Below are 11878 nucleotides of genomic sequence, written 5' to 3' on the forward strand. Positions count from 1 at the left end.
GTGCCTGCCTGCCGGAGTGGCTACAGGCACTTTTGAGATCTCAGCCCAGATTCCAGCCTGTCACATGAAGTGAACTGGTTGTGAAATGTCTTACTGCAGAGCTGAATTGAAGCAAATATACCTTGCTTTGCAGCTGCTGAGGAAAGACAAATCAACTAGATACCTTAATTAACTTAAAACCAATTTACTCATTTTCACTGGGGAAAAATGTGAACTCCATAGAAAGAATTTAAAATTACTTTTTTTTTTTTTTTTTCTGTTTCAAGACATAAGTGGATACGGTGTTTACAGAATGTGGCCAAAAATATCTCCACTCAACATTTGTGTGTAATTGAGCAGAAGTTTGAAGCCAGATTTCAAGAGAGTGCAGTCTTAAACTAGTTATCTGAAGCTAAACCAATATGTTTTAGCTATGTTCAGCTATGCCTATGAAGGCCTCTGGTAACCTTTCAGAGCATGGGTGACCTTGTCCTGGAAGGTCAGGGTCCTTTCAGACCTTGGGGAGGTGGGTGCCTTCTTCAGTGCAGCACTGGGTTGTTTACCATTGTAAATGATTTTGAGTCTGGTGAGTGTATTGTTTTTAAAGCATGAGTAATTATTTTAGTGTTAATTTTTGTTGGCTCTTAACATTTAATATACTATTATGTCAAAAAAGACCTTCGCAAATATACCCCTGGGTGGAAAAAAAAAATCCAACATGGACTCAGTTGGGCTTTTGTAATCATCCTGCACAGTAAGAGTGAAATTTCAGGTAAAATAATGCATTTCAGAGGCAGCTTATTCTCAGGAACTTTCAGCCTCGGAGTGATCAGCTGGCACTTTGTCTGAGACTCTAGCCATTGCAAGGAGGAATTTTGGAAATGGGAGCAGTTTGCCGTGACCACCACCGTACAGAGGATTTCAGTTATATTACTGTCCTGGTTTTGACTGGGACAGAGTCGGTTTTTCTTTTAGCAGCTAGAAGAGCGCTGTGTTTTGAATTTAGTCTGGGATTTGTTATGAGAACAATGTTGACAGCGCACTGATGTTTGTAGTCGGTGCTGAGACATCAAGGACTTTTCAGCTTCCTGCATTCTTGCCAGAGTGCAGGAGCACAACAAGATAGCGGGGAGCATGGCCGGGACAGAGGGCCCACAACTCCCCTTATGATTTCAACTTTAGATTTAGGATTGAGGGCCAAATTGACCAGTGGAGTATTCCATAACATGCAACTTCATGCCCAGCATATAGATGAGGGCTGAGTGGGAAGAAAGGTTCTTTCTCTTCTGAGGGCTCTCTTGGTCTCTTGGCGTTTTCTCTCTTTCTCGCTCTCTTTTTGGGCCTCTCTGTTGTCTGGGATTGTAGTATCGGGACTTACCTGTTTTGGGGATCACTTGCTGGGACAGGCCAGGCGTTGGTCACTGGGTGGTGAGCAATTACACTGTTCGTCACTTGTCTGCTTATATTATTATCAAGATACATATATATATATATATCTCGCTCTCCATACATTATTATTATTATTAATAATAGCAATTATTAATAATAACAATTTGTAAATTGTTCTTATCTCAACCCATCGGTCTCCTTCCCTTTTCCTCATTAATTCTCTTCCCCTCTTCCCCATTCCCTGGGGGGTGGGGGAGGGTGAGTGAGCGGCTGCGTGGTGTTTAGTGTCTGACTGAGTTAAACCACAACAATTCGGTCTGTCAAGGGGAAGAGTGAGGCAACTAAAAGGAGGATAAAAATTCTCTGTGGTGTGTTGTTGAAGAGAAGACCCATTCCTGTCTTTACTGTTTTGAATTTGAGGCATTATCTTCTGCCTCTCTCTGAAATGCCACCCTCAGTGGTTTGACACTGGAGGTGAACGTGACAGTTACGTGATGTTTTTGTGCCTTCTGGATGTCCACTTCAATCCTCACACGTACAGAGCTGAAGTTTTCTGTTGGGGTGCAGCATCAAGTGACATCTCTTCCTTTACAGGGGAGGAAAAGCAGAAGGCAAGAGTTGTCTTTTGGGCCTCTCTATGGAGGTTTCTGCTGCTGTTGATGACAGTGTAGCTTGTGTAGCAAATGCAGAGTTGTGAGTTTGGAAGCTTTGAGTTCCTCTGGTGGTTGTTTTTGTCACAGTGTAGTTTTGAACATTGTCTTTGGGATTTGGTGGTGAATCACTCTGGTAAATTCTCAGCCTCGCATCACTTGACAGTGATAAGAATTGTAAGATTATAAAGAAGAATCTAGGTGTTTCTATTGTTTACATTCTCGGATTGAGTGACTGAAATTAACTTGTAGCTTGATTTTTTAATTTTTTTTTTACTGTTACGCTTGTCTGCTTTGTAATTTTAGTGAGCATTTAAGAGTTTCTTAAAAACTTCATGTTGACTTGATCATTTAAGCAGGATGATTAATTATCTTGTTTATTCCTCAGGGAGTTCAGTGCCTGTGACCAGTAGCAATGCTTCTGCATTTTCTACTTCTTCTGGAGGATTTATGGATTTAGACAAATTCAAGAAGCCTGAAGGAAGCTGGGATTGTGAGGTCTGCTTGGTCCAAAACAAAGCAGAAGCCACAAAATGTGTAGCCTGTGAAAGCGCGAAGCCGGGCACCAAAGCAGAGCTCAAAGGTAATAATGAGAAAAACAAGGGTGTGCGTTCTGCAGGGTTTTTTTTCTTTTGTTTATTTTTAAGCACAATTGTTTTTCCTTTGAAGTATGGCAAAATTGTTCGTTTTTCCTCTAGGAATGTTGCTTAAGCCTATGTTTCTACACCCTTTCCCCAGGAAAAGATAATGCTTTTTTAGAGAAAAGCTTGTATTAATGACATAGTTGTTGCCTTACAAGCCTTACATGTTGTTCATTTAGAGTTTAGGCTAAAAGCATAATCTTTCAAAGAAGCCAGCCGTATCCTTTTTAAAGCCAAGTGGTGGATAGAAGAATACCACTGCGAAAAGGTCTATATAGGGAGAAAATGTGGAGTTTTCTTATTTATTTTGTGGTTCGTTGTTTCTTTTTTTTAAACAGTTGTGACTCTGGGAAGTTCAGTACTAGAATCCCAGCCCTGTAGCTAAAGCCTAGGTATATTACATCATAGAGTGCAAATTTAGCATTGTTGCTTATTTCTGCAGGTTTTGGTACTGCTGCTGTGTCCACAAATGCTGCAGTGCCATCATTTACATTTGGAGTCCAGTCGTCTTCCTCTGAATCTTCTCATACATTAGGTAGCACAGGAAATTTTAAATTTGGAGAGCAAGGGAGCTTCAAGTTCGGCATTGCATCTGAATCTGCGTCCTCCAACGCTGTGACTGGGGGATTTAAGTTTCCTACTAGTTCAGAGGACTTCAAATTTGGAGTTTCTTCCTCAGACTCTAAATCAGAAGACAGTAAAAAAGAAGGTAAAAGTAACAGTTTTACCTTTGGACTTCCATCTACAAGCAGTCAGGCTCCTTCAACATTTCAGTTTGGGACAGCGAGCCTGGGACAGCAGGAAAAGAAAGAGGAACCAGTTTTGGGAGGCTTTGGTTTTGGCACGAATTCTACTTCTTCCATAGCTACCAATGAGAATAAAACCGGGGTCAGTGGCTTCACTTTTGGAACTGTGGCAGAAGAGGAGGTAGCAACACCTGCTCTTGCATTTAAGAAGCCAGATGAGAAAAAGGATGAAACTCTTCCAAAAAAGGGGAGCTTCTCTTTTGGCAATGTGGAGCCTGCACCTGCCTCGCAGTTTGTTTTGGGAAGGACAGAAGAGAAACAGGACTCTGTCACTTCTGGTGTTGCATTAGCATTTGGAAAGAAAGCTGACAATGAAGAGTTAAAGGCACAACCTATCTTTTCAGCTGAGACGGCTGAGCATACCAAAGAGGAGAGCACAGCAAAACCTATATTCAATTTTAGTTTTGTTAAACCATCGGAGAAGGAAGCTGAGCAGGCAAAGCCGTCGTTTGCATTTGGGGCACAAACCAGTACTTCAGGTAAACGGAACATCTTTTGTCTTTGCGTGTCTGCTTGTGTCTGTCAAATAATTCCTCTGAAGCCATACTGGACAAATTCTGTGGGATTTGATATATTCATGCGTTAGAGCTTTAGAAAAGGCTTCATTACTACCTGCAGCCGGTCTTGAGTTCTGGTTGTTGGTGTGTAGACAGTATGTAGCAAGTCCTTTTTAGATTTCAGTGAGTTTTAACTCTAGGTTTAGATAAAAAAAGTCACCACACCTTAAGGAACCTGTATCCCTGCTTGTATGAACACAGAAGTTGTGTTGTCTCAGTGGCAGCAGGACAGCTGGTGATAAATGCCGCAGCACGGTGCAGCGTTGCTTTTCACCGAGAAAGGGGATGAGAGAGGGAGTGTCTTATTGCCGTGTACTTGCAGCTGTGCTGCAGGGCGGACCGCTGTTTCTCTACTGCTACAAAGGTACAAAAGTCACTTGATAGATATTACATAGTTTTATATTCCTTTAATTTGTTGAAAGTCTGCAGTGGAGGATTAAAGTTCTGCAGTGGTGATCACTGTGTGGAAAAATTCTGTGTTGTTAAACTCCATTTGTGTGACTTAGCAACTGTGTTTTAGAGAACAGAATTAGTTTCTAACTTCTGAAGTGATACGGAAAAGGACATCAGTAATAACCCTGAATAAAAGCAATACAGAGGGTTATACGGGTTTTGATCACAGTATTCTTAGGTTGAACGGCTACTGAACAGTTTTTGGAGGATTGTGGGCTTCGGGAGAGGGGAGACTGGTGGGTAGGTGGTGGATTTTGAGGTTAGGTTTGGTTTGTGGAGTTTTTTTTACCTGCCAGGTAAAGTTCAGGAGTTTGGTTTAGTCATGGAAACTTGATGAACCACCTTGTGCAAAAAGCAAATTTTAACAAGTGCTCTGAAGAATGGTATAATTCTTAAATTCTTAAAAATTCTTAAAAAGGGCATAGTTGAAAAGGGGCCATAACTGCTGGGAAAAAAGATAATGGGAAATTGAAAACAAGATCATAAATTAATAGCAAGAATTAGACCAGCAGCTTAGGGAAAGCTGAAGAGTGACTGACTTTAAAAGACAGCTTTATTCTCAGTGTGTAAAACTGCACTCGTACTTTATAACAGCCGTCTCAATGGAGGACTGTTCTCTGTTGCTCCTGAAAGCACGTCTTGCAGGTGCTTGAGTACATGGAACTTCAGCTTGGAAGAGCTAGGCTGGAGGACAGTAACCTTTGCTTGACTTAGAGCTCCAACAAGCTACAAATGCAACTTTATCGCTGTGTTTTTCAATACCCCATTGAGCAAAACCATAAAACTGTTGCAGGTGATCGATGTTGTTCTTCTAAGAACATCTGAAATATATTTTTGTTTGAAGAGTTCAGAAGTACTGGTTAATACTGGTTCAGTTAATGACAGCCAATGCTTAGTGTTTGTAATCGATGAAACCTAGACTGCAGTGGTGTCTTTGTTCTTCACAATTCTTCCATTCCTTTAATTGTGGATGGCAGCAACCAGCACATCACATCTAGATCTTAGGTAAGCATCAGTGGCTGGGATAGTAATTGAGGTGTCATTCAGGACTGCTTTTTGTACGCTTATCGAAATAGGAGCCTACTTGCTGTACTGCACTGGGCATTGCTGTGGTGCTTTATGTACTGTTCTTCCTTTCAGATCAAGGAGCAGCAAAACCATCCTTCAGTTTCTTGAGCTCAAGTTCCTCCAGCACAGTTTTACCCACCACTTCAGCCAACAGCAGCAGTGTGTTTGGCAGTGCCATCTCTTCCTCAAATCCTCAGCCAGTTCCCGCTCCCTTCGTGTTTGGACAACCCAGCAACACTGTGAGCAGCTCTGTTTTTGGCAATTCTGCAGAATCTGCAGCCTCTCAGTCGTTCGGCTTCTCTCAAGAAAACAAACCAGCAACCACATCTTCAAGCACTGGCACGGGTCTTGCTTCCTTTGTCTTTGGTTCGGGAGCCAGCGGTACCAATACAGCAAATTCAGGCTTTACCTTTGGAGCCACAACCACATCAAGTACAACAGGTACATTTTAAATAGATGGTCTTCTCGGTTTTGCCATTACATAGTGGACCAAGGAAATCCTGTTTCATGAATATTTTACTTTGGAGAACGTGTAGGCCAAATGCATGGAAGTAGAGAAAAATAATTGAGTATTTATATTCAACAATATAAATGGAGGGTCAATTTTTCACAGTCAGCCTGGGAAACAGTTTAGGAATGAACTGGCAGCAGCGGTGTTTTAGCGAAGGACAACCCTTTACTGGATTTCAATTCGTATAGAAACTTTCTACCATGAGAGTGGTAGTTTCTTTCTTCTCACTGTCAGTCTAGTGCTTACGGTTCGGAGTCAATGAATTACAACTTCGCTGATTTTTCTCTCCTGTACCTGAAACTCTAAAGTGCTGTAAATAATGTCAAGATTTGCAAAATCCTTCTTTCATAAGTATATATAAACACAGTACCTCTACATGCAGTTGCTGCTGCTAAGGATTGGTTTCTAATAAGCACTATGACCAGTGTTTGTTAATTTTATAGCCATTTAGAGAAGACAGAGATAAGAATCTAAAGTTTCTTCACATTTTATGTTCGCTGTCCCACTAGATAAATTTAGCAGTTTGACACAAGACTAAATCGGCCAAATCACCTGTATTCCTGCTAGCCTAGCAGTATGTTGGAAATAAAGTTGAATCTGTGAGGAACCGACTTTATCTAGTTTGATCTGGTTGCTTAACCCTGTCATTCACAGAAATTAAATTTCTATGCTTTTTTGTGTATCAGAAACAGAGAGAAGACAGTCCTAAATTATAACAACCAGCAGCTCAATTTAACCTGCTTACAAATTAGTTACTTTCAGTGTCATTTTGTTGGTAGGTGATGCCATATTCCAAACATCTTCACAAAGGATTTCTTGTTTTATGCAGAAGCCTGTATTAACTTCTACCATGTTCATCTTCTTGGAAAGACAAACAGTCAGCCAGTCCAAATTACGGTGCACCTGAGGGTGTTTTCCGTTGCGTGGGGGCTGTTTAAAGTGTCCCCTTTTATGTAGAGCCACTGTTGAGTCACATGTTTTCATGTTGTTATTGCGTGAACTGAAGCAGTTAAACAAGCGCGGTGGTTCCCTGTTGGTGTTGCGTAGAGAATTGTGCTGCTAAACCGAGTTTTTGAGTATGGAGAGCTCAGGGCAAGCTTGATTTGGTCTCCAGAAGTTGAGAATGATAAATGCTTGGGCAAGGAGGTGCGCAGCTGCTGACGAGATCAATCCATGTTCTCCTGATAAGCAGGGAGCTGTATTTTGGGTGCTTGAAAAATACAATTTGAATGAACGTTCTCTGTGTGTGATATAAACAGCTTTTAGTAAATACAAATTAAAATGTACTATTTGTGGGAATCTGTTTCTAGAACAAGAACGTTAACACAGTAATTTGAGTCTAGACAACCAACGTGTTTAAGATTTAATTTCTTCTGACCCTTGTAAACGTGGTGTTGCTCTTGTCACCTACAAGAAAATGTGCAGTTCCTGTTGTGGCTGACGTAGTGGGTGTTTTTGTATTCTCACACAAGTTGTCTGAAATTAAGATGAGTATTCAGCTACCAGACTAGGGAAGGATGAGGTTTTAGAGCCTTTGTTTCTAGATTCAGCCTTTTTTTTTGGGAAAAAATCCTGCGTATACTGACATTTCTCTTCTGTTCCCTGAGGGTCGTCCTCTTCGTTTCCGTTTGGCTCTGGGCCTCTGGCGCCTGCTGCCGGCCCAGCATTTGGTGCCAGTCAGCCACCAGCATTTGGCCAGAGCCAAGGGTCCAGCCAGCCAAGTGCTCCCAGTTTTGGAACGTTGTTTTCAGCGGGCGCTCAGCCTGCTCCTCCTGCCTTCGGCTCGGTGACCAGCAGCACTCAGCCCGCTGTGTTCGGACAGCAAGCGACCCAGCAGCCAGGGTTTGGCTCTGGTACCCCCAGTTCTGGTGAGTGACAGCCATCATCCTCTTCCCTTGTGGTCTCAAAGATGATTTTTTTTCCCCCTTTTTTCACATGAAGTGCACCTTAAATTACATGGAGAAAGACTTCTGCCTTCAGCACATATTTAAGGGTAAGAATTGCCCTCCACAAAAATAAAGGGTACAGAGTTAAGTCATTTGCGTCTCAGTCCTGACTGTGGAGGATGTGCCAGGGGTATGCCACCTTCACAGTAAGCCTTCTCGGCAAGAGACTTGGCAGACATGGAGGTCGCAACCCTGCCACTGAATATTGCAGTTTATTTTCTGGAAAAATCTGAAAACCATGGAGCATTCACTGGTAAGATGGTACGAACCAGAATGGCAGAAGCACTGCAAAATTATTCTTTTTGGGTTTGTTAGAGTAGTTCTTCGTTATCTGACATCGTTAAAAGGCTTTGGCAATTGATTTGGACTGGGGGCTTTGTTGTGTAAGAATATGGTCAGAATTATTTTTAAGTGTTTATGGGTTAAGATTTTATTTAAAGTTGTTTTTACTAACGAAGTATAAAATACCATGGGAAGGCAGAGAACAATCCTTGTAATTTAAGTGTAAGAAAGACTTGTTCCACACTAGTAATTACTAAAAAAGAAAAACACGCTGCCAGAATGTATGTATTTGATATCATCACATCAGATACTTAAAGGGAAAAGCGTCGTCTTTCCCTCTTGGAAGTTTTACCTCCAGAAGCTTAGCCTCCATTAAAAATAGCTGACATTTTTGTACTAATCAGTACAAAAGTCAGTCTTTCATTACTCAGATATTGGCTTATAAAGATAAAAAAAATCTCCCTGGATTGTCTGTGTTGCTTATCAGTTACTTTGGTGGTAGGAATTTTTTTTTTTTTTTTAAGATGAGGTGCTGTGTTAGCACATTAAACGAAAGGAAGGCTCCGGATTGACTACATGAACACAAGAAAGTTTCCTTAAATATAAATCTACAGGATTCAATGCTATAATTTAAGACTTTTTTAATAAACTTGAGTATGCACAGGTGTAAACTTAACGGTGATACTGAAGTTAGCAAACAATTCATTTTCAGTGTGCCAGCAGCGTTACTTGAAAAATCTCTGTATGAGACTCTGTCGAAGTGAATGAATGCTTCTGTGCACCCTTCCTGGAGTGAGCTGGCACTTCTGGTGCACCCGCCCACTCCCCAACTTTGTCATCTCGAGCGACCTGTAAAAAAATTCGTTAAATATAGTGGGAAGAGCACGAGGATTTGCTGGAAAGGATGAACTCAAATTTCAACTTTCTTACTCCCTTCTGCTTCCACCCCATCTTCCCAGGTCCTGTATTCCAGTTTGGAAGTAATACTCCTAATTTCAACTTTACAAACAACCCCCGAGTATTTACTTTTGGTGCAAATTCTGCACCAGCAGCACCAGCACAGCCTTCCGGCTCTTCGGGATTTTCGTTCAGCCAGCCTCCAGCATTTACAGTGGGGTAAGAGACCGTATCGGAATTTCGCTTGAGCTTCGGGTAATGTCAGCGGACAGTGCTGAGCCTCTGCTGCTGTTAACTCGTGAGGTGCTCAGCAGGAGACGAACCCTGGAGTTTGAAACTAAACTGGGCATCCTGCTGTGCGTTAGCCTGGCCGGCTAACTAAGCAGCGGTGTCTCTAAAGGAGCCTGGTTGTCAGAAGTGTCACACATCAACACTTGTGAAATGGTCTTGTTCTCGAAAGGTAAGGTCCGTGTCTAGCTGCTACGCTGCCGCTTACCTTCCGCGTAAGAGAGATCTAATGGCTTTTGGTTTCTGGAGCTCTCTTCCTCCTGTCCATCGTATGCCATTTGTTGCCAGCTGGTAACTGGTGAGACGAGACTATGAAACAGTTGTTCTGGAATATCTGCTCAGTGGTGCTACTGAATTTTCAGCTACGCTGTCCTAAACTCTGAACTACTGATTTCTTTTGATAGGACTAATGGGAAAAATGTTTTCTCTGCCTCTGGATCTTCAGTTCCTGGTCGGAAGATAAAGACTGCAGTTAGACGTAGAAAATAATCGCCCGCTAAAGCAACTTTGGAAGGAGCTGCTGCCCTGCATCGTTCAGTGGTTGGAATCGTACCTCATGCTGGGTTAGCTGAAGTCAGATCTGCTTAAAGGAATAAAAAACTCTGCTGCCCTTCCCTCCCGCCTCCCCAGTTAGATGATTTTTTTTTTTTTTTTTTTTTTTTTTTGGTAACTAATAGAGATGGCAACAACAGGGCCGTTCTCAAGCAAAACTGTTTTAGACTCCAGCGAGTTCCTTCTTGGACTGACCCGGCATGGTCTGGCTGTAGCCGCGAGTAGAGCCTGCACAGCGAATGGCTTGTACAATACCTCCTCATTGCACCACTACGTGCGCTCATCCGCGTTCACCGACGCCTCGGAGCTGTAATTCTCTCAGCGAGGGACGCTGCGTAGAGTAGAGAGTGCTGGTACCGAATGGTTTCTCTGCTGAGTTTGTGCTGGTGTATGTGTGAAGTGAGTGAGTCTGGGTGTATCGTGCACTAAGATTTTCCGATAGAGGGAGACTGATTAAAGGATGATCCATGCTAAGGACTTGTTAGATCTGTAGTTCTTCATTTAATAATTATATGCTATTTCTATATTTTCATTCTTACAGCCCTTTATCACCTGTCTCGCCTTCGTTATTTTATTATGAAACATGTGTAAATACAATTTTGTTTCTCTATGTACTTTTTTGGCATAACAGATCTGTGAAATTGAAATTTTAATTTTGTGTGTTACAGCCATTTTTGTTTAGTATTGTCTCAGATTTTATGTAAATCCCATTATTCAAAGTTGCCTAAATCCATTTAGAAAATCTTTAAAAATTGGGAATTCTTAAAGTAAGTTTATTGGCTTTTCTGATCCATTTTTGTTTGGACCAAAAACCAGTATTGTACAAAGTATTAAGTATATATTTTTATATTTACTGAAATGGACTGTGGTGACTTTGGATAATAAGGAAAAGTTTAATATTAAAGCCATGTTTATTACAGTATAATTAACATGTTAAACCATGGGATAAATGCCATCAATAAAAACTATGAAATACTGTCTGGCAGTTTTAACTCTCTGTGAAGGCAGCTGCAGCTGTAGAAGGTGATGCGCTCAAGCTGAGTGATGTCACACACTTCCTCTAACCAACCTCTGCTTTTTGACAGCGACACCAATGCTGAGTTTTAGAGGACCTTAAGTTCGTTAGGTGTTCCCTGTTAGGAAGGAGAGCTTCATTGTAGACTTAGCTTGGAGCGGTAGGTTAGTGTGCCAGCTGCCTGGCTGCAACAGTTGCAGTTAAATTTTATAAAGCTATTTAAAAAAAAAATGTTATAAACAGTCACTATCCTTCTAGCTGAAGAGGAAAAAGTACACCCAATTGTAAATGACTAATCTGGGGTTTTTCCACTTCTGTAGCAGTTGGAGGAGCTTCTTGGAGAGCAGACATTGTTCTAGTAAAATGAGAGGAAATGCTCGTTTGTCTGGGGACCACAGCTGAACTTTTACTAAGCCACAGCATTGTTGGAGATCCCATTGCTCACTGCAGCTAGAACTGGAGAGCCCTGCCTCAGCTGCACAAGCTTGAACTGGTTTCAGAGGCATTGCTGGGGTTTTTTGCTAGAACTTCCGCCGTTCACCCCTGTGCTGCTCAGCACTCACACAGCTGCAGGTGCTGGTATTACAAAATGAGGTACTTGGTTCTAACCATAGGGCAAAGGTTGGCTTCTGGTTTTGTGAGTCTTTTATGTGGAGAGCTCCCATCACTACTTCTATAAATAGAAAATATTCAGCAACTGGACTTTAAAACCACAAGTATAAGCTGCTATTCAGTCACATCCTGCCCCTGTAGCTGTGAAAGGATTATAAGCAGTTACGTGTTTCTAGATGTCCAAATCCAAAAAATGCCATAAATTTCTTTTTTTTTCCTTTGGCAGGTGCTA

General features: G+C 41.7%; 1 protein-coding gene across 2 annotated transcripts in view; it reads left to right on the plus strand.

Annotated features, from left to right (window-relative positions):
* NUP153 (nucleoporin 153) overlaps window positions 1–10997 on the plus strand; it is a 52126-nt gene extending 41129 nt beyond the window's left edge. For both annotated transcript variants that reach the window (XM_086608455.1, XM_086608454.1), the window contains 6 exons: window positions 2407–2601; window positions 3102–3944; window positions 5616–5984; window positions 7662–7922; window positions 9242–9398; window positions 9872–10997. In XM_086608455.1, the coding sequence (XP_086464581.1) occupies window positions 2407–2601; window positions 3102–3944; window positions 5616–5984; window positions 7662–7922; window positions 9242–9398; window positions 9872–9956 (1910 nt within the window). In that variant the 3' untranslated portion in view covers window positions 9957–10997. The remainder of the gene's footprint in view (window positions 1–2406; window positions 2602–3101; window positions 3945–5615; window positions 5985–7661; window positions 7923–9241; window positions 9399–9871) is intronic.
* The last annotated feature ends 881 nt before the right edge of the window (window positions 10998–11878 follow it).

This window comes from Tauraco erythrolophus, chromosome 3, assembly GCF_009769465.1.
Source record: "Tauraco erythrolophus isolate bTauEry1 chromosome 3, bTauEry1.pri, whole genome shotgun sequence".
Taxonomy (NCBI): Eukaryota; Metazoa; Chordata; class Aves; order Musophagiformes; family Musophagidae; genus Tauraco; species Tauraco erythrolophus.